Source organism: Microchirus variegatus, assembly GCF_963457635.1.
Source record: "Microchirus variegatus genome assembly, chromosome: 8".
NCBI lineage: Eukaryota > Metazoa > Chordata > Actinopteri > Pleuronectiformes > Soleidae > Microchirus > Microchirus variegatus.
This window is the reverse complement of record NC_139809.1, coordinates 3,149,502-3,173,198: the sequence shown is the minus strand read 5'-3', so window position 1 is coordinate 3,173,198 and position 23,697 is coordinate 3,149,502. Positions and strand designations below refer to the sequence as shown.

Genomic DNA, 23,697 nt, shown 5'->3' with positions numbered 1-23,697 from the left:
CAGGGTCTGGAGTTGTAAAGGACACTTAACTATAGAATGGGGGGGATAAACATGAAAAATAAACACGATGCATCAGTTATTCACAAGGTATTTTAGGTAAAGTAATGATGAATGTTTGGATGGAACTTCACTTCTCTCTCATGCTCATGTTGCCTGTTTTCCTCCTCAGGTCGATGCCTTAAATCATGAGTGTCCCAGGACCTCAGTCGAGGCAAAGCAAGTGAGTGTCACGCACATTTCTGCCACCCTCTTGTATATTTACCTTTCTGCGTGTTAGCGAGTCACATCATGCTGCGTTACTGTCACACAGTCGAAAAAAAGGGAATCACTAATCCAGTGAGTGGAAGGTGGTGCTGGTCAGGGACTTTGGGCATAAAGCAGCTCTGTTGAAAAATTGTTTGCTTTGCCTGGGTTCCTGCCTCCATCCTTCCTCCGCACGCCCTCCCTCTCTCCCTTTTCCATTCTAGCCCCTCTTTCAGTGGCTCTTGCTGCTCCATATGCTCAATATCTCAGGCTAATCTCATCTAATGTTGGCCAGGCTTTTCTCCCTTTATGCCTGCGTGACAGTGTAGGAGATTTAAGGGGGTTTGTGACGCAGTCACAGAGAGGTGCCGGGCGAGAAAATGAAGGGTGCACAGCGTAACCCCGTCTCTTCCTCTTGTCACTGCAGTGGAGTGGCCAGATCGGACAGCAAAATCAGCGCCAAGGCCCTCTATGGTAAGTGCGGCTGTTTTTTTGTATGGGCAGTATTTGTCAGTAGGAATATTTAATTGTTTGATTGTTGTCAGGGCTTTGCCTTAACATGCCTTAATTTCTGTAGCATGACTCACTACAGAGTATTTGCCTTGTCTTACAGTTTGTGATTAAGGAGATTGCACATGTCAAACGGCCAATTTGCTTACTTTTTATTATTATTATTAATTAGCTTATTCACCTTTTGTCTAAAACTAGTAAAAAATTGCACTCACGTGTGTTTCTTTTTTTTATCATAAACAAGAAAATGTTACTATTTATTGCGTTTGTCCCACATTCACCGCCCTGTCCCTATGTCCTCTAGTTTGAGGTGCTACATCTGTAGCAGGAACAAATGTTGTATATCTATCAATACTTTTCCAATATTCAGCTATCGGTGCAAAAGTCTTGTTAGGAAATGTAGTTCTCTCAGCCCCTGCTGCAGCTCCACTAGCCTCGCTGCACTATCACAATCCTCACAATCCACACGTGGGCACACACACACAGATAAGAAGAGGGCAAGGTCCATTTGTGGGGCCTCATCACGCTCGGCCTGCTGACTTCTCTGTTTGCCATTGAGGGATATGGGAGGGAGGCGGCGTTCCTCAATGGAATGTTAGTTTTCAGAGCTGTGCCGGGGCCTAAAATGCACGTATCAGTGTAAACATCTCGTCGTCTTATCTGTTGCATTTCGTGCATATTGTAAATTGAAGGATGTGATCGCGTTGCTTCAGGTATTCGTTTACATCTGCGTTTGTCTCGCTGCTTCGCTGACGGTTGATGATTAATAGGCTCGCGTTGGGATGAGTTGACATTTTTTTAGTTCGACAGTTGCATACTTGTGCGAGGGTGTGTTTCTGTGACTGAAACGTGCTATGCTACGTTAGCTGGAAGTGCAGGGTGTGCCTGTTTTTAGTGTGCGGCTGGAACAGGGTGGGGATGCCTTATGTCTCGCAGGTGAATAAAGGGCACATTGAAAAGAGGCAGACTCTGCCTACTCACTGGCTTCTGGCGCTGCCCTCGCTGCCTCAGACATTAGCTCACTGGCTTGTTACCTTACTGGACGACACAGAGGAACACTGTAGTATAAATAACATATCAGAGGCTGACAGAAACCTGCACAGATAGAGGTATGACAACACCACAACCGGTCGTCGTGCATGGCTGCACTGTTTCAAATATAGAACAGCTTCAAATGGCACATGATGGCACGAGATGTTCCCACGCACTTTGCCGCGCAAGAAGCCATCCAAACATCCACAGGAGGCCTTGTTGTCCTCTGTGAAATAACCCACTCTGTGTGGCTGTTTTTAATCTTGCGGCAGATGGTTCGCCACTACCTTCTCACTGCAGGAGGACACCAGCGTGTACGCGAGAGCAGGATAGCGCACAGTGTTGTGCCGCGTCCCCAACAGCAGTAGATATTTGTGTAGATATACTGCACAGTGGGTCTGCAGTTCAAAACAGATTCACCTTCACTGTACGCAAACATCTCTGTCATTCACACAGTGCAGGGCAGCGCACAAGTGATGCAACTCATTTATCAGCAGCTTTAGGGGTATAGAGCACAGAGACTCGTCACCCCCCAGCGCTTTCAGACCATTAAAGACTTTGTTTGGGGTTGAGGACAATGTCTCTGTCAGGTAAGATCTTTAGAATGAGTAGAAATGGCTGTAGAAACGCACATCACTTTAAATTGTGTGTTCAGTTTGAAAGTGTAATTATTTCCTCGCAGTGTCTTGATTTTGGTATTGATAGTATGACTTTGATTTCTTACGTTTCTCAATTAAAATCCACAATATAAATATGTAGTGATTTCTCCAGTGAGCTCTGTGATAATCACTGGCAACATTATGATCAAACACAGCAGTATCTGTATCCAAATAGTGGCCTGCAGTCAGAGCAGGAAAAATCATGTATTAATCACGTGTTGTTTCAGTTATATTTGTTTTAGCATGATACTGGATACTGTTCTCTTTACAAATTAAACCAGATAAAAACTAGTTGCGCCTGGGTCAGACAGCGAGTGTTGTAACCAACGATGGCGTCTACGGATCACGCCCCAAAACCTAATCACTTGTTCCTGGTCACGTTGCGGACATTTCCTCGAAAATGTCATCCAAATCTGTCTTTGACTTTTGGAGTTATGTTGCTAACAGACAGACAGACAGACAGACAAACAAACCCCAGCGAAAACATTGGCAGAGGTCAAAAAGCAAGTTTTAATGACATTACACCATAGAAATGGTTGAGCTGGGGTTCAAGTGTGTTTACAGAGCAGCTGTTTGGACGCCTGGATCGTCTGATTGAGCTGGTGCCATGTATTGGTTTGAGAAGCTGAAAGGCAGCCATGTTTTCTCACTGATCATTGACTCTGGAGAGTCTTGAGGATCTGCCCATCTGCCTGCTAAGTGGTTCTTATTGCAAACTGTCACAGCGACGTGACTCGACTGGCATGCATGTTAGTCATTAATAAGACATGGGCCAAGCATCGGCTGTCAGAACGACACCCGATGCTTGTGTTTCACCTGTCGGGAAGTAAGCGGGCTGGAAATTGCAGGAATAGGAATGACAAACGCTCGCGTCGTTTGAACAGTGACTGCAGTGTGAAGGGTTCCTCCTAGAAATAGTTGTTGTCGGTGCTGCAAAAAATACAGAGCCAAAGCACCTGCGGAACACACGAGGACATGTTGTTTTCACCCCGGTGAATCATCACACAGAGATCGAATAACTGGCAATATTCAATAAACTGTAAAACCTCGACACACATGTTGCTACAAGTGTACAAACAGTGGGGCTTTTGTGTCACTATAAGGCACACAAAGCAAAGTGTGCGAGAGAAAAGCAGAGCTATGTTGACTCTGTTGGGTTGGGGACAGAAAGAGGTCTGATACGAGATCTGATAGTTGAGTTTATAAAGACACGCTCTCATTGTTACCGACCGGGTATTCATTTGATAACAAGGTTAGCGAGCGACAACATGGCAACAGCAAACAAATAATGCTGTGAGTCTCTGGATGTGGATATTAAAAAATCATAAAATAGGTCACGGCATTTTCAGAAATGGAAGTATGGTTTTAATAGCTGTATCGATATCGAAATAAAGGGGATTGGTGATTAACTGTCATCACATTTGTGTTTTATAGTCACGGAAGAAATGGCTGTGAGTCAGTCAGCTGGGTCTCAACAACAAATGTGAAAAATGCAGCCTCACAGAGCCACGAGTATGGAATGTGGTTTTTGTTTTTAGTCCTCTTTGGTGAAATAGCTCCAAGTAAAAGTGATTCGACGTGTCGACAAATATAACTCTCCACCTTGCCGCCTTGTTGTTTTTCAAGTCGAGCGCGACACATTTTTCAACCAGCGAGAAGGTTAAAAGTCATTCGTCGGTGACGAATAACCCCCCCCAAAAAAATGCCACATATGAGGAAGTCGGCGTGACGGGCGTGAAGACGTACCACTGACTTTGACAGAGTGAATCTGACTCTTGCCCTGGGGTGAAGTGAGTTTTAAAGCCACGCTGTAACGCTGTAAATATAGAACTGGAGCAAATCACATAGACCCATTGATATGAAAATGAATAATTAACAGCTTTGATAGGACTGTTGCCGTTTAAAGTGCTCCGTGGTGAGACACTGTCGTACACGACCAAGACTGAATAGAGCACAATCTCACATAGGTTTCATTTCTTACAAAAGCGATACCCGAGGATGTACAAATACACGTGTTTCCCATATTATGTTCTGTATGTGTTTCAATACAGTGCTGGAGAAATAATTATACCATATGATCATTATAGTATTGTTAAAATAAAAACTGACACACTAGCATATATATACATATGTATATTTATATATGTATATATATTAGAGCTGAAACGATTAATAGATGAATCGATTATTAATCGATTACTAAATTAATCGGCAACTATTTTGATAACCGATAATCGGTTTGAAGCTTTTTTTCATGATTAAAACAAGATTTCTGATTGTTTTAGCTTCTTAAATGTGAATATTTCCTTGGTTTCTTCGCTCCACATAACAAAGAAATCATTAAAACTGAATCATTTTGGTTTGTGGACAAAATAAGACATTCGGGAACATCATAATTTCCAGGTTTGACAAACAGTGATCAATGTTTTTTTACATTTTCTGACATTTTCTGAACCAAACGATTCATCGATTAATCGAGAAAATAATCGACAGATTAATCGATTACGAAAATAATCGTTAGTTGCAGCTCTAATATATATATATATATATATATATATATATATATATACAACTAGAAAGTAGTTCTAAGCATAAGGGTGAGTTGTTGTGGGCGGATAATGGCAATGCCCATAACACCATAAAGAAAACAATCCCTTGCTTCCTTATTGCCCTGCTGCTCTGTTCCAGCGTGAACATTTTGCCTTCGGTCTCATTTGCTTCATTTGCTCAAACGTTCAACATGTGGACTTGAGGTCAGTGTAACTAAAGTCTCTGCTACATTGAAACACTGTCGGCAGATTGTGTTTTCTCAGTGTCTCTCTTTTTTTTTTTTTTTAATGATTTTGTTTCTCGTCAACAGAACAGAGGAAAAAGTATTCCAACTCCAATTTTATCATGCAGGAGACGTCGCAGTATCACGTCGAGGTGAGTCCTGTTGGGTTTCTTTTATAATGAATGTCTAAGATGATTAAAGTCACTTCCACTTTGGCTCTGGATGTAAATTGATTTTTGTGAGACACTGAAAATGTAATTAAATACCCTTACATTTGAAAATGTTAATAAGCATGCATTACAGTTGAAGTTGTTTTTGTATCTGTAGTATTTTTTTTTATTATACTGTAGTTGCAGTTTTTTTTTTAGTACCTGTTCACCTGACTGTTGACTCTCTTTCATACACACTCCTGCACTTTCTCCTCCTGTGGCCCCGTCTTGTGCCATTTGTACCTTTATGGTTTTATTATGGAGGCTTAGTCTCCTTAGTTGCCTGTTACTGTTGTATTGTTTTGTTCTTGTTGTTCGTGTTGTTGCTGTTTTGTTTCGTTCTTTGCTGTCGGCTCTCATACGCTCTTTCTCTTGTTATATCCCTTTCCTGCTATTTATTTTTACTTTAACATATTTTTTTACTTTCCTTGTTACTCCTTCTCCCCCCCCCCCCCCCCCCTCCCCTATATCTCTTTCGCCCCAACCTGCCGAGGCAGATGCTGCTAGTGTTTGCTCATCGCGTGATCTGTTGGGCTTCTTTCTTCAGGCAAAACGCCTTGTAATATTTGATTAGACTGTTAAGTGCTAGTGTAGCATTGGTTATGATATACACTACCGTTCAAAAGTTTTGGGTCACCTAGATCGTTTTTTGTGTTTTCCATTAAAAGTCACACTTTTATTCATCAAAAGAGTTGCAAAATGAATAGAAAATATAGTCAAGACATTGACAATATTTGAAATAATGATTTTTATTCAAAATAATAATTTTGCCCCTTTCGTCAAAGAACCAGCAAAACTGTTTTCAGCTGTGCTAACATCATTGCACAAGGGTTTTCAAGGGTTTTCTAATCATCCAATAGCCTTCTAACGCGATTAGCAAACGGGCCTCTATACACCTATGTACATATTCCAATAGTCGTTTACCACATTAACAATGTATAGAGTGAGTTTCTGATTCATTTAATCTTATATTCATTGAAAAAGGTGCTTTTCCTTAAAAGAAAATAAGGACATTTCTAAGTGACCCCAAACTCTTGAACAGTAGTGTATAAGATGTTTATTACTATTATTAATTTAAAAAAAAGGTCTGTAAGACTCGTATGAAAAGCAAGAAAAAAAACAAATACTTAATTCGTAGTATGATACGTGCCAGAAGTTTTCTTTTCCCAGAAGGAAAAGCTGCTTCATTATTTAATGTCTTGATAACATCTCATCTTTATCGCGATACAATCACAATAAAGCAATAAGGCAGCGGCAGCACTGACCTGATTTTGCCATGACCAGATCAGGGATGTGATGAACTCTGTCCTGTGTCCTGAGTTCTGGACAATTTTTGTTTCCGTTTCCCCGATGATGGGCTATGAAAAAAATGTAGAGAAGAAAATGAAAATACAAATAATACAGTATATTACTGGATAAATGTGTTTCCAGTCCAGTCTTGATTCTGGAAATATGCAGCCAGTTTGCCTGAGAATCCTAAGATTAAAATAATTCCCCGATAGCAGCACTTATTTGTACAAACTCACAGTATCCATGGCAACATTATACTTTGCGTTTCCAGTTAACGCGTTCTCCCAAGAGAAGACGACGAATGTGCCATTTCCTGTCTCTCATCCTTTCGCAAATTCTTAACAGTCCTAAATCTCAACATCTCTTGACTTTACCTTTGCCTCCTCCCTCATGCATACAGACTGTGTGTGTGTGCACCATTTACAACACTATCATTTACTACTAGATACTAATTTAGTAAGAATAAGTCAAATAAATGTGCAGGTAAAAGTTTAGAAAACAGACCCAGAGTCTAATGAGTTACAGATAAAGAAACTGTTTGACATAATTATGACAAAATATTACTTTTTTTGCAACAGGGGGTGTTCAAATTAAAATTGAAAACCTGATGCCAGGGACAAATGCGATATATTTGCTTAGCTTATCAGCAAGAATTAAAAACAGGATGAATCACATAAACCAAATCAGCCCATGAAAGCTACATTTAGCTTAAGAACATGTTATTTATGTCATTTATTTTGACTCTTTTTCAAGTGCAACATGATGAGTTGTGCAAAGATTGCAAGTAACCGTATGTTGATTTAATGTCAGAAGAAATATTTCCCCCTATTTTCAGTATTTTTTTTACTTACTTTACCTATCGAACTCTCAGCAAGAAAGGGGAAAAGACTTTTATGTTTTGACTTTTTTTGCTTTTCACATATAGCGACAACAATTAATCAATTATTATTCTTTTACTTAGTTAACATTTTTTATAATTGGTTAATCAGTTTGAGTGTTGAGTAATGGAAACAAACTGTGTGTCAACCACAGAGTGAATATTTTTTATTTTAAATGTGAACATTTGTCGTTTCTTTGCTCCATATAACATATATAAGGCCATATATAACATATATAAGAAATCATTAAAACTAAATAATTTTGGTTTGTGGACAAAACAAGACATTTGACATCTTCAATTTCTAAGTTTGGGAACTGATCTGTGTACATTTTATGGACCGAGCAACTCATTGATTAATGAAGAAAATAATCGACAGCTCAATCAGTTATGATATAATAATGTAATAATATTGTAATATTAATAATATAATTTTTAATACACCTTTTCTTCTGCAGCATCTCTCGACGTTCATCATGGACAAGAGAGATGCCATTACCACGGTAGACGATGCCATTAAGAAACTGGCTCTTCTAGACTCAAAGGACAAAATATGGACACAAGAGATGCTCCTTCAGGTCACCGACAAGGCGGTCAGACTGCTGGACTGTGACACACAGGTAACAGCTCCACACCTCGTCAACAACACATTCAAAACAAAAATTCACTTTCAATAGACCGTGTTCTTAATATTTTTTATCTCAATCCCCTGCAGGAAGAGTTGGAGAACTTTCCTCTCCCCACCATTCAAATGTGTCAGGCCGTGCTGAACCAGACACGTTACCCCTCTGTGCTGCTGCTTGTGTGCCAGGACAATGAGCAGCACAAGCCTGACATCCACTTCTTCCACTGTGACGAGGTAGAGGTACGTCTCGGTTCTGAGCGTCACAGGGCTTGGCTCACTCTGCATCCTTTATTGTTCATGCACGATTGGCCTGCTTTGTGTTTATGCCATTCATAAAACCAAGGGGCTGTTGTCGCAGCACTGGGTCAGATTTCAATGCTGCTCAAGGGTGTGTGTGTGTGTGTGTGTGTTCTTGTACTTGCGGCATACTGAGGACCAGTGAGGGTTTTTAACCAACACAGTGAGGTCATTTTTACAGAGTGAGGACATTTTGGCTGGTCCTCACTTTGTTTTCATTAAAATCACTTCCCTAGGTTGCTATAACATGCTATACTCAATTTGTCCAATTTTTTTTCCACATTTTGGTAGACATAGTATAGTATGACGTTTTTGTCAAATTTTGGACCAAAGATTTTGGACCAAAATGTTTTTGGTCAAATTTTGGACCAAAATGTTTTTGGTCAAATTTTGGACCAAAATGTTTTTTGTCAAATTTTGGACCAAAATGTTTTTTGTCAAATTTTGGACCAAAATGTTTTTGGTCAAATTTGGGGCCAAAATGTTTTTGGTCAAATTTTGGACCAAAATGTTTTTTGTCAAATTTTGGACCAAAATGTTTTTTGTCAAATTTTGGACCAAAATGTTTTTGGTCAAATTTGGGGCCAAAATGTTTTTGGTCAAATTTTGGACCAACATTTTTTTTGTCAAATTTTGGACCATTTTTTTGTCAAATTTTGGACCAATTTTTTTTTTGTCAAATTTTGGACCAAAATGTTTTTTGTCAAATTTTGGACACATTTTTTTGTCAAATTTTGGACCAAAATGTTTTTGGTCAAATTTTGGACCAAAATGTTTTTGGTCAAATTTTGGACCAAAATGTTTTTGGTCAAATTTTGGACCAAAATGTTTTTGGTCAAATTTTGGACCAACATTTCTTTTGTCAAATTTTGGACCAATTTTTTTTGGTCAAATTTTGGACCAACATTTTTTTGTCAAAGATTTGTTAAAATTTTGGTCGACATTGTATAAGTATGATGTTTTTGTTAAATTTTGGACCAAAAACTTTTGGTCAAATTTTGGACCAAAAACCTTTGGTCAAATTTTGGACCAAAATCTTTTGGTCAAATTTTTTTTTTGATTTTGGTCGACATGTTTTTGTAAAATTTTGGATCAAAAAATAATAATAATAAAAAAAAATGTTTTCCAGCCCTTGTTGCTCTGGGGCTTTACCTGCAGACATTTTATGGTACTGCAACCAGTAGTTCTTTATAGATGTCATTCATGAAGTAGATATTTGTAATTGTGTTGATTTATAAAGTGGAAATGCTGGTCCACACTTTGCCAGCAACCCAGCCCTCAGTATGCAGCAAGTACAAGAATGTGTGTGTGTGTGTGTGTGTGTGTGTTTGCGTGTATCCTTTTACATTTTCTCCTGCTTGTCCAGAGATTTTTGTGAAAGGACAAATTTATAATTGTGCCGTGTACTTGTAATTGTATATCACTCGCTATAGTTCAGTTCCTAAGGTCCTTAAAAGACTAAATATTGGACAAGCATCACAGCATGAGCAAACAAATTAGCCATATGCATTTGTGCAACGATAGCAAAAAGCAATGTCTGTTTATTTTTGGCAGTGGTCGGGGCTTTGTCATCATAGGAAGATAGAAAAAGATCAATATTCTCTTGTTTGTGAACAAAAAACCCTGCTGACTAGAAATATAACTCTTAATATATTTCACCCTATTCCTCAAAAATAGTCTTTTTAAGAAATGATGGTAAGACCTATGGTGGAGACAGATAAGCAAAATGCTGTGTAACACGGGGACATTTGAAATGGTTTCATTCTCAGCATATAAATCGTTTATTGTATTTATTTGTGTGGATCAGGAACTATTTCATATTCTTGCTCTGTTATATTATGGTTTAGATAGTAGAGTCATATAATGAGAGATTAAGACAGGCTTTAAAGGTACAATATGTAGTATTTATGGGTTTATATGACCCAAAATCCACTTTTTTTATACATATTATGTGCTCCTGCATTGTCTAGTCGCTGTATAATAGTTTTTGTTTCATTTTCGTAGTGTTTCAAAAAGTCATGTAAAATAACATGGTCGCGGACCGCGGTTGCATAGCCACTGTTAGCAGAGAGACGCCATGTTTCTACCGGAGCCTGTAAGGACAAACGCGAGAGAACAAATCAAGCGTCTCTTTACTTGTAGCGGAAGTCCCGCCTCCTCTCTCTCCGCTTCGTCTGCTACGGCCGCGGTAGCTCCGCCCTCTCCCTCGCCTCACGAACCTCATCTGCTGACACGGAGAAAGACGACGAGGACGACATTTGACCAGCTGAGGATACCGTAGCGCTCAGGGAAGGGAGGGGGTGAGCAGAGCAGCAGGTCTTTGTTGTAAATTTCAGCCTCTCCTCTAGATGGCATTATAAACTACTTATTTCCCCTTTAAAGTACTCTCTGACTAACAATGAAGAAGCTCTCACCCACAACTCACCAATTTGAATTTAGTGACAACCAATCAATAGGTAACCCTTTGAAAACACAGTATTACATTAGCTATTGTAGAGAAACTGTTTTAGAATTGTAAAGGAACACACTTTGACTCCCTGTGTTTCACTCTGTCCTCAGGCTGAGATGGTTCATGAAGATATAGACAGTGCCATTGGGGACAACAAGCATGGAAAGAAAATGAGGCTTCAGACTCTGAGGTGAGAACAAATATATTGAAAAGTGAGCTGACTTAACTTCAGGATGCTGAAAGTCTTCATGCCTTCGTTCCTTCTGATCTTTCAGGGTAAATCAGGAGAAAATGAAGCGCCACAGGGAAACCATTCTCCCCGCATCGTCCCATCCGGCCCCTTCGGCCACTTCGGCCACTTCGGCCCCATCACCTGCTCCGAAAGGACGCGTGGCTGCGCCGGACACACGGAGTGAGTGTCGTCTCACGTTCCGCCGGCACTGCAGAAAAAAAAAGCTATTTAAATATCAGCATCCATGTTTTTATTATACGCTTTTGTGTGTCTGACTGTAGACAGACAAGCCTCCGGACAACACGACACAGAGTCGCATGAAAAACTGGCCCAGCGCATCGAGAGGGACGTGGTGAGTTGGTTTTATCCATTATGTTCCCCACCTGTGTCGTTTACACTTCACAGCTCATCTTACGGCTCCGTTCTTGATACTAAATCCCAGGATTTTTTGTCTCCTTCAGCAAATTCTAAACTGCGCCCTGGACGACATAGAGATCTTTGTGGCACGGCTGCAAAAGGCGGCAGAGGCCTTTTCCCAGCTCAACCAGCGCAACAAGAGTAAGAAGAACAAGAAGAAAGGACCAGCAGGTCTGTCTCCCTTTCTTCTGATGTGGTGGCACGAATGCAGTGACAATATATTCATATTGTTCACCTTGTTGTGTTTATGTCTCTTTGTGTCCCGTGTCCTGGGGACATCATGTATGTGTGGTAGTATAATATGCATTTTAGGATGCAATATTACTATTCATTCCCATAGAGTGTGTGTATTTGTGCTGTTACTTTGTCATTTTATCCCCACACTCACCTGTTTGAATGACTTACTTTTACCTGACTGTCATTAACTAATGGCAGGTAAACTTTAATTGTGCACGGTGTGACCTACGTTTGTATGTGTGTGTTCACTATGTGTGGGGAAAACACATGTGCAGTGAAAGTGTTATTTGTCCAGAAACGTGCACTTCTTCTGTTTAGAGAATACATTTCTCAACTTTGGATTCAGAATCCTATATACACTCAAGTGTACAGTGTAATATAGAACAGACTTTTGTTATTTTTTTATCGCATATTTACAAGAAAAGAGCCAATTGGTAGGAGATATTTCATTTCTTTTACAGTATATAAAGTATATAATTGTTTTTTTTTTGTGAGTCTTGTGAACATTGGGAACTTCTGAGTCACAGGTTGAGAAACCCTGATGGAACACATCTTTTCTTGAGCTTTTACTTTCTGGCTGTGGTGAAAAATGTATCTTACAACTAATAACTAACTGTGAGTTTTATTTTTTGACAACCTTTGTTTCATAGGCAACAGTAAAGATGAAACACCTACACTTAGGGCTATGATTTTGAACTTTGGCCTGAAAGTAAAGCCTGTGTTCTTTCTATAATTATTCTGTGTGTTGGGGGTTGGTAACTGAGGACCCGTGCGTGTGGTCATTGTTGGTCTGGGTGTTTGCAGTGGGCATGCTGACCCTGCGAGCCAAACCCCCCAGTGAAGCAGAGTTCATTGACAGCCTGCAGAAACTGAAGCTGGCCTTGAACCTCTTGGTGAGATATCACAGCACAGATCTCCTGTCTATGTCGCTAGCTGTCTTCATCAGCTGCAGCCCCCCTCTCTATGGTACATTCTCTCAGTGTGTCTCTTTCACTGCTCCCCCTGCAGGCCAAATTGAAGAAACACATACAGAATCCAAGTGCGTCTGAGCTGGTTCGTTTCCTCTTTGGTCCTCTGGAGCTGGTAAGACCTAAACTCCTGTCCTGCTCTATTTGATGTCAAGTGGATTCATTTAGTGTTGACACAGCACCACATGGGAATATGTGATAATAACAGCTTGTTTTTTTTTTGTTTTTTAATTGACATAAATAGGAAAGCCTACAGTTTGCTTTGGTGTATCAGACGTACCCTCTTGTTGTTTTCATGTTCCTTTTTTATGGCACCACATCTACTCCACCACATCTAACCTCTAACCTCGACTGGAGCAACACGGCTTTCAGGCCTGACATAACTGAAGGTGCAGCTGCACTTACATAACGCTGGCTTTTCCAAGCCGCAATGTGCCACAGCCACACCTTCGATACTGCTCGGAGTGGTGATTAAGCTCTGCGTTGAGATGGCGCAGTAACCTCTGGACACGTTAGATTTGCCTGATAAGGTGTAGATATAACTAATACTGCAATATACTATAAATGGACATCACCTGTCCTCAACAGCAGGTAGAAATGTGGAGCAGCGACAGCCGACATCTGTCCTCAGTGTCTTGTTTTTTTATAGATCAAATTATCGATTATGTCGATTATCATATATTTAACTGTTAATGTAATATTATTAGCCTTTTTATTTGATAATGTATACAGTTTAATTTCCTAGATTAAATCGAGAGCTGACGATGGACTTCAAATGATATTGTGGCTTCAAGCATCAAAAACTGTCAAGTATTGATATTGGTATAAGATGCATGTTTGGTTTTGTTTACTTACTCCTTATGGAAAATTCCTACTAAAACCAACTAAAACCCAGGCATCATTGAGTGCGTTTACATGCACACCAAAAAAAACGATTACTGGCAATAATCGGTGACTGGAATAAACCATTTAAGGTGTATACACGTCTCTAAGAAATCAGATTATTGACAGAAACCTAGGTGTGTTAAACAGGTTTTTCCAAAAACCGATAACGGCAATGATATCGGTCTATTCCGTTTACATGAGCACTTGAATAACCAGATAAATACAGAAACCTGATAACAGTCGTTTATTTAGTGTGCATCTAAACGCACCCGTTGTGTCTCGAGTATAGAATGTTTTGAAAATAAATATATGAAGAAATACAACTACCTGTAGGTAATGCATGCATCTATGAATGATTGCACAGGTGCTGCAGAGCTGTGGGAGTCCTGAACTGGCACGTTCAGTCGTCTCTCCTCACCTTTCCAGAGACGCTGTTGACTTCCTGCACGGACACCTCACCCCCAAAGAAATGACCATGTTTGAGCTGCTGGGGGAAGGATGGACCAAACCCAGGTACACGCGCATTACTGTGGGCTCAGACTATATACGTACGTTCAGCTTCAAAGTAATCTTTTCGAAAAAAATACCTTACACTCCTTCTGTTCCTACAGAGCAGAGTGGCCCAGGGATCAGTGTGCTCCTCCTTACTACCCAAAGTTTCGTAATGGCTGGGAGCCACCGGCTGAGTTCTTCCAGACGGCGCCGTGGGAAACAGAGGACTCCATGGGGCCGCTGCGTTCCCCCACCAGCCCTGATTACAGGAAGCACACAGCAGAGGAGGTGAGAGTTCTATGGAAGTAAATCTGTGCCATCTGAGTTTGAATTCGAATTTCTAACACTGAATTTTTTTGCATCGAAATTAGACTTTGGATTTTAAAAACCATCAAATTTCAAGCACTGTTTTTTTTTTCATCATGCTGATAACCCTGTCATCACAAACAGCACAAAAAAATGAGAATATTACAAACCAGTAGCAAAAAGATGATGTTTTAAACAGATAAAAGTTACTGGACTTTAATTAGGACGACCATATTTAGAAAGGAGATCACTTGGCTCTGCTTCGAGATACTTAAATTATACTTGGATGAATTGAGACAGGGATCGATTGCTTCTCTCTGGTGACCCGGATATTGACTGATGTTTTTGCAAGTGAATTTTTTGCGACTGAATTTTTGCAAGTGAATTTTTTGCAAGTGAATTTTTGCAACTGAATTTTTTGAGACATCGAATTTTTTGCAACTGAATTTTTTGAGACATCACATTTTTTGCAACTGAATTTTTTGAGACATCACATTTTTTGCAACTGAATTTTTTGAGACATCGAATTTTTTTACACCGAATTTATTTCAACGTTGAAAAAAAAAATTAATGGCAAAAAAAAAACCGTGCTTGAAACTTGATGGTTTTTAAAATTCAAAGTCTAATTTCGATGCAAAAAAATTCAGTGTTAGAAATTCGAATTCAAACTCAGATGGCACAGATTTACTTCCATAGAGTTCGGTTAAATCGGAACGGTTTCAACTGAACATGAAATCACTCATCATTACAGAACATTTTCAATAACTGTACAAAATGTCTTTTTTTACAGTTCTATGGAACTCATTCGTCCAGCTCATCAAACGGGTGTGTACGTCTTTCGCGCGCTTTCCAATCTCTGTCACGCCACAACCAATCACGTCACGCTGTGCTGTCTTCACAGGTCTTACAATGGGAGGCCGAAATATGCCAAAATTCGCTACCACTTTGTAGCCAGAAATGCCAGCGAGCTGTCAGTGCTGCAGGATGAAATCCTCGAGGTATTTGCCTTTCATATCCCTCCTTCTCTCACCTTTAATCCTTAAGAGTTCCTTTAAAGCGGAACTAGACCGGAAGTTCCTATTATCGCTGTTTTTTTTGGTGTATATCTGCGTCATTACCTTGTTTATGAAGCCTGACGGTTCGAAACAAACAGTTCAGCCACTGCTGAGAACGTTGTGTTTTATTGTAATCTCGGGGCTCAACGAGATCACTGAAAATCCCGTAATAGTTACGTAAGCAGCGGTTCTCCTGAACAACCGATCGTCCTGCTCCGGGGGGTAGTCCGGGCACATCCGGTTACGTACATTGAACGGCAGAATAAGAATAACGTCCGTTGTGGAGGTGTTTCACGAGCAACAGTGTCTTGAAGTCGTGAAGAAGCTATTTTTAAACACTGTTAAAACAATGTTTTGATAATGAGGAGCAGTGCATCCGCCGTTCCAGAGGGGGGCGCTGCGCTTCTGAGAACGGATGTGCTGGATAGTACTGGCCAATCACAAGACTCTGTCTTCTGGGGGTGAAAGTTCACTCTGAAATCTAGCAGCAGAAAAACACTGTCAGAAAAGAGGATTTCTATCGGCTAGTTTACAGCAACTAGGAGGTTTTTGACCATAAAAACAAGTTAATATATGTAAGTAGACCTCCATAACTAACATTTATGTGCAACAGGACCACTCTATGTGACCTTTAAAGAAAAATTGTCCTGATTAAATTAGAGTTCCTCATGGCAGAAAACACCAGAAACAGCTGTAATCCATCCATCCATCCATTTTCTACCACTTTATCCTCGCGGGGGGGGGGGGGGGGGGACATAGGGCGATAGGCGGGTTACACACTGGACAGTTCGCCAGTCCATCACATATAGAGAAGAACAACCATTCACTCACACTCTCACACACAAATATGCATATCAAATTGTAATAATATTTTTGAAATTATAACTCTTTAAATTAAATTATTTTTACACAACTCTGCTGTTTTCTATCGGGGGAAAAACAAAAAAAATCTACAATCATTTGCGAAAAATACATTTCAATGAGAATTTTATAAAAAAATTATTATTAGACCCTAGAATGGGTCAATGATTGGCAGAAACACGGAGATGACAGTTCTAAAGTTTACCAAAAATGACTATCCTCTGGAAAATTTGAGCTATGTTCATTCAACACCGCCAAAATGGCTTAACAATTAAAAACGGAATAGCAGGAAATGGTCCAAAGGGTTAACCATATCTGCGTGTTTTAAAGTGATTGTGTCTGGTGTAAATAAACTCAATGTAAATAAGCATGTATCACTCACTGAGAGAGAATTTTAGGCTGTGATTGAGTTAAAGGTGAAGTAAGTAGTTTATAGTGCCATCTAGAGGAGAGGCTGAAATTTACAACAAAGACCTGCTGCTCTGCTCACCCCCTCCCTTCCCTGAGCGCTACGGTATCCGCAGCCGGTCAAATGTCGTCCTCGTCGTCTTTCTCCGTGTCAGCAGATGAGGTTCGTGAGGCGAGGGAGAGGGCGGAGCTACCGCGGCCGTAGCAGACGAAGCGGAGAGAGAGGAGGCGGGACTTCCTGCTACAAGTAAAGAGACGCTTGATTTGTTCTCTCGCGTTTGTCCTTACAGGCTTCGGTAGAAACATGGCGTCTCGCTGCTAACAGTGGCTATGCAACCGCGGCCCGCGACCATGTTATTTTACATGACTTTTTGAAACACTACGAAAATGAAACAAAAACTATTATACAGCGACTAGACAATGCAGGAGCACATAATATGTATAAAAAAGTGGATTTTGGGTTATATAAACCCATAAATACTACACAGTGTCCCTTTAAGTCATCTTTGTCGGTGCTGTGGAGTGAGATCAGAGAGATCAGTGAGGTCAAGTCTCTCTCACAGGTGATCGAGGATGACAAACAGTGGTGGAAGCTAAGGAATCGCAGTGGGCAGGCCGGCTACGTGCCCTATAACCTCCTGGATGTGGTGAAGATCGAGGAGCCAGAAGGCAACTTCAGCCAGGTAACCTTTACATTCAATTCTTGATGATCACCTATGTAACTAAATTATGGTCTATGATGATGATGATGATGATGATGATGCCTCCCTGCTTGTGCCCATAAGGATGAATCCTTTCTCTCTGTTCAGTGTTACATTCTGCATATTTTGTCGCAAGTGTGGTGTATTTTTTTCCCCTCAGGCAAACCACTCAAACCAAAACGACACGATGTCAGGACTGACATTAAAGTGTCAGAAAACATTTCAGATTCCCCACTCTCAAGTAATTACGCAGACACCAGTTTGTCTGCTCTCATGAGAACGAGTCGATTAGAATGCAATTCAGCCGAAGGATGTGTTTGTCGTTTAGCTGTGTTACAAACCTGATTTCTTGTCATTATCGTTATCTCTGCAACTCAAACGAGGACATACTGCTTGAAATGAATTCTGGTAAAGATAAACAGTCGCTAATTATACCCTGCGAAAAATGTTAACAGGAAAAACAGGATATTATGGAATCGTCGTCCGCGTCCGCAGATTTTAGCCGTTAACGCGATAACTGGAAAGGCGTTTGAGATTACATTTTCTTATTTTTTTTTAATGGGTCACATACCCCCTGTAGATGATCCCTATTGATTTTGAGCTGTCTACCATTATTATTAATTAGTTCATTAATTAATTAATTAATTTATTAATTATATAAAAAAACATATTTTCGCCTGTATCTTCCAAAGTATTGCAGGTATTGGCTTCAAATTTTGCATGGGCATCACATACCACCTGAGAATTATCCCTATCTTTGTAGCTTTATTATTAATTAGCAAATTAATTAATTTATTATGCTAAAAACACATTTTTTGGCTTTATCTTCCAGACTGATGGAGATATTGCGTTCAAATTTTGTACAATGATTCGTGTAACAACTATCTACAAGTACAATCATTATTACTTTGGCTATGATTGGTAATAGTTACATAATAATTTAACTGGTTAACTTATTAGTGAACACAGAAAAAATAGTTAAGGCATTTTTTCTTTATTATTGAGCTCATTTGGACACATTGAGGATATCATGGGTTTATTTAGCACTTATTCATAATATTTATTACATTATAATATACATTTATTAATCATCATATAAAAAATAGTTAAGCCTCCATTTCTTTATTAATGCATTGAATGGAAAGTTTGAACATATTGTAGCTTTTTCATGAAATTTAATAAACATAGTGTATGCTTTTTCATGACATTTGGACACTTTGAAGATATGGCAGGTGTGGTTAGCATTTTAATATTCATAATATTTAACAAGGTATAATAGGTTAACTAGTTTTATTAAAAACTTGAGAGAAATCTATGAGTTCAGGTATTCTGTGTTCAATATGGAGTTTATATGGATACTTTGAACATGTATAAAGTGTAGTCAGCATTATATCATAATATTTAACAGTTATTTTTTTGAATTTATTAATAATTAATTAAAACAGTTAGTGGCAGGTGCGAGTGCGTATACTTTGGGTATATTGGAAAGTTGAGGATTGGACAAGTTTGCGGATATACCCCTTATAATGTTTGTATAATGTAAAGAGAGGTAAAATAGATTATAGTGCATTTGCAGATATAGAGATCATGTACTGAAATAAGTAACTGTTAGGAATTAGCAAATAAAATGAATAATAATGAAAATGATTTGAAAATAATGATTACTAACCTTTAATAATGTTTAAAACTATAAAAAATATATCATAAACTCATAGATAATTGCAGCTTTGTGTATTAAAAACTTCCTGGTTGTTGATTATTCACACATTCTCACTGAAAAAACACAATACTCTACGATAGTTTTACTGCATCTAGTACTGCATATAGCGTCTCCTCCTGGTGTGATAATACCTTCACGCACACGTTTTCCTTTTGGCTCTTGGGCAAAAATGTATCAGACAGAATGAGAATTAAAGACAGACCTGTTTTTGGTATAAAATCAGTAATAATTATTGTGTTTATGTCTCCGTGTGTACAACAGGACTACAGGATGTCCCCTCCTGGTTCTATGAGCCCCGTGGACGGTTTTAACCACGGCATACACAAAGACAAATGTGAGTCGAACAAAGGATTTTAGATTCAGGAATCACAGATTCACGTCTGCTCTGGTTTCTGACGCTGCTGTTTCTAAACCCCGCAGTGATGGACGAAGTAAACAGCGAGTTATTGACAAAGATCACCGCTAACAAAAGCCAACCGCCGGCGAGGAAATTCCGCGTGGAGCGAGCGTCCGGCAGCCAAGTGCCGCTCACCTTTGACTCTAAGCCAGAGCAGGTGATCGCGTGGCTCAGCTCGAAGGGTTTCACAAAACCGTAAGTCAACCATGACAATCGTCAGTCCAGCGAATCAAAGACACCTTAAAGAGGAACTTCACCGAGAACTTTAGATTTCCCCCTTCCTGAAGAGACATTCAGGTGCACGCCGTGATCCTGTGTCATTACTGTAGGGTGTGGTCACAAGCGCGGCGTAGTAGGCAGGCTTTAAACTTTAAATTGAGCCACATGTTTCCTTTTACACTACACTTAAAGGTCCTTCCTTTCTGAAAAATGTAGGAGAAACTATGGCGTCATTAAAACTCCCCCCAAAAATGTTTTAAAGTTTCATTTTAAAGGGACAATGTGTAGTATTTATGGGTTTATATAACCCAAAATCCACTTTTTTATACATATTATGTGCTCCTGCATTGTCTAGTCGCTGTATAATAGTTTTTGTTTCATTTTCGTAGTGTTTCAAAAAGTCATGTAAAATAACATGGTCGCGGGCCGCGGTTGCATAGCCACTGTTAGCAGAGAGACGCCATGTTTCTACCGGAGCCTGTAACCAGCCTCTCCTCTAGATGGCACTATAAACTACTTACTTCACCTTTAAGTGTTAAGTTTGCTCCTAGTGTAAAATAAGGCTCATTCTGTGGTATTGAAAATAATAATTAATATATTGAGATGATAGTTTACTTGATGATGATGATGATACAGTATTATACCCATGCTATACATCTCCCACACTAGACCTATAAAAAGGCTTTATTACACTGTGTTTTATACATTGTTTATGTACCGTCGGTCTCTAGCTGCTTCTTCTGATCATTATTATCCTTATTGTTATTGTTATCATGACTATCGTAAGGAAGTTAGCAATATAATTACAATTGTGTCAGTATATTTTAAATTATTCATATCGGATACTCTTTTGGTTCAGTCTCTGTCCAATTTCAATTATAGAGCTATTCAACAGATGTTATTTGCTGGAAGAACAAATAACATGATTTGCTATGTTATCTTTAAAGATGCCGGGGTGATCAAAAAGTAAAGCACAACAAGGAAAGCTGTGATATTATGTCCCTCTGCTTTTTGTCCTCCTGTTAAATGTCATGCCGCCTCCACCTCTCCACTGATTTCCAGTGCTTGTCTTACATATAAAATGCGCTATGAACATCCCTCTCTATAGTCAGTGTTTAATTCGTCCATTCTGGGCTTCTGTACATACATTAGAGAATCATATAAGGCCAAAATTCTCTTGTTTTTTGTTGTTTTTTTTCCCCCCTGTAGGACGGTTGACTGTTTGGGGATCCTAACTGGAGCCCAACTGTTTTCCCTCAACAAAGATGAACTGAGGGCGGTGTGTGGAGACGAAGGTGGACGTGTCTACAGTCAAGTCTCTGTGCAGAAAACACAGCTAGAGGTTGGTCATGGACTCACACGCACGCATGCACGCGAACACGTGCACGTGCACACACACACACACACACACACGCACCCCACTTTTTGCCCTCTGTCAGTTAGGTTTGGCTCCAGCTCCCCTCACACAGTAGAATAAAACGGTAGAAAATGGATCTATGTACTTATCTTTATCTGAACATGTTAACAGATGTGAATATCCATCCATCCATCCATCCATCCATCCATCCATACATCCATCCATCCATCCATCCATCCATCCATCCATCCATCCATCCATCCATCCATACATCCATACATCCATCCATCCATACATCCATACCTCCTCCACATGAGGGTCGCGTGGGGTGCTGGGCCAATCTCAGCTCACACAGGGCGATAGTCGGGCTACATCCTGGACACGTGGCCAGTCCATTGCAGGTCCACATAGAGAACATGTGAATAAACACAGGGATCTTAAGTTATTTACTTATTTATTTAAGGAGGGACATTGCACATTAACGAACAGCAACATGTAAACATACCTGATGATTATTTACCTCCATAATCCTGATCAGATTAATATTATTACTCAATTATTTTGTTATTACTCCACTTACGCACTTAATGTGTTAGTCTTACGTGTTTTGCTTTTTATCATTTTAAATGATATGTATTTTATGTACAAAATAGTTTTTTTTAAAGCGGAACTAGACCGGAAGTTCCTATTATCGCTGTTTTTTTGGTGTGTATCTGCGTCATTACCTTGTTTATGAAGCCCTGACGGTTCGAAAAAAACAAACAGTTCAGCCACTCCTGAGAACGTTGTGTTTTATTGTAATCTCGGGGCTCAACGAGATCACTGAAAATCCCGTAATAGTTACGTAAGCAGCGGTTCTCCTGAACAACCGATCGTCCTGCTCCGGGCGGTAGTCCGGGCACATCCGGCTACGTACGTTGAACCGCAGAAGAAGAATAACGTCCGTTGTGGAGGTGTTTCACGAGCAACAGTGTCTTCTGACTCTGGGTCTGACTCCGGTTTAAAGTCATAAAAGGGACTGCCGTGAAGAAGCTATTTTTAAACACTGTTAAAACAATGTTTTGATAATGAGGAGCAGTGCATCCGCCGTTCCAGAGGGGGGCGCTGCGCTTCTGAGAACGGATGTGCTGGATAGTACTGGCCAATCACAAGACTCTGTCTTCTGGGGGTGAAAGTTCACTCTGAAATCTCGCAGCAGAAAAACACTGTCAGAAAAGAGGATTTCTATCGGCTAGTTTACAGCAACTAGGAGGTTTTTGACCATAAAAACAAGTTAATATATGTAAGTAGACCTCCATAACTAACATTTATGTGCAACAGGACCACTCTATGTCACCTTTAAAGCATATTATTTTTAGAACGTACGGGTTTTCTCAAAAAGAGAGTTCATTAAAACACATTACATTGAGCATACACAATTTACCCAGGTTTAGAGTAAACCTGGGTCGAACATAAACTGGTTTAAATAATATTTGGTTTAATTCTGGTTTTCTCAAGTGATTTACAATTAGTAACAGGAGAATCTTTTAACTGTTTAACTTAAAGTGAGTAGGACATTATAATAAACAGACCTACTGTACATCCTCATCACAGAAAAGCAATGGAGACTCAGAGCTGCAGGAGGTGATGAAGAGGAGGCAGGAGAGGATCGACTCTGGCAGCAAAGACTGAACCTGTCGACCTGTGTCACTCATTCAGATTCAGTTTCCTAACAGCTTTTTAAAAAAATGCAGCAGCAGCTTCTTAAATCAGTGTGCTGTACATTACCACCTACAGTGCATTATACTGATATGCTGTATAAATTTGAATCTTATATTTATTTTGTATCATGCAATGTGTTATGTATTCATGTGTTTTCTTATCTAATTACGTCGCTTCACGTTTTAATTGTCTCGCGAGTATTTTTTTTGTCCTTGAAGAGATGTTTGTGCATGGAAAAAAAAAAAAAGAGGAGATGTACAGTTTGGTGTCTGTGGACGTGCGAGCGTGGACGACGTGTATGTGAGCCGCGTAGTTAATGTTCATGCTCAATGTTATAATTGCAGCTGTTTATTCAATGAGGTGGTAAATTTTAAATAGATTTTAGCGATTGCATTTTTTTTTTTTTTTTTTTTTTGAAAATCTGTGCCAGAATTAGGGCTGAACAATTTGGAGGAATTACATTTACTGATATTGCTGTTGCGTTTTGCAATACATTTTTTTTTTTAAATTCAGTTCAATATTGACTGTGTAACACATAGAAAACGTGATTTGCATATAAATCAAAATATGAACTATTCCATATTCTAATGCAAGGGAAGTTAAAGGTGCATTATGTAATAAATCTAAAGCAACTGGCCATAAAATCCTCCTTATGTGTCACAGAGACTCAGGAATAATGTTCATATAACAAACTGAACTCACCAACAACAACTGTACAGACAAAATATTTGCATTAAAAAAAATCTTTTGCAGACCGCAAATCATGTCTTGGCATGT

At 39.5% G+C, this 23,697-nt stretch overlaps 1 protein-coding gene across 1 annotated transcript; it reads left to right on the top strand.

Moving 5' to 3' along the window:
• Window positions 1-589: 589 nt before the first annotated feature.
• On the top strand, window positions 590-22,890 carry eps8l2 (EPS8 signaling adaptor L2; the record flags this gene model as incomplete). The annotated part of the gene is made up of 19 exons (XM_083893940.1): window positions 590-717; window positions 5,305-5,369; window positions 8,052-8,213; window positions 8,309-8,458; window positions 11,075-11,154; window positions 11,240-11,376; window positions 11,478-11,548; window positions 11,658-11,784; window positions 12,655-12,743; window positions 12,859-12,933; window positions 14,068-14,216; window positions 14,315-14,483; window positions 15,292-15,326; window positions 15,403-15,499; window positions 17,389-17,508; window positions 19,508-19,580; window positions 19,667-19,838; window positions 21,072-21,204; window positions 22,813-22,890. Exons 1-19 carry the CDS (start codon window positions 624-626, stop codon window positions 22,888-22,890), a joined length of 2,076 nt encoding a protein of 691 aa, XP_083750066.1. The 5' UTR covers window positions 590-623.
• Window positions 22,891-23,697: the final 807 nt, after the last annotated feature.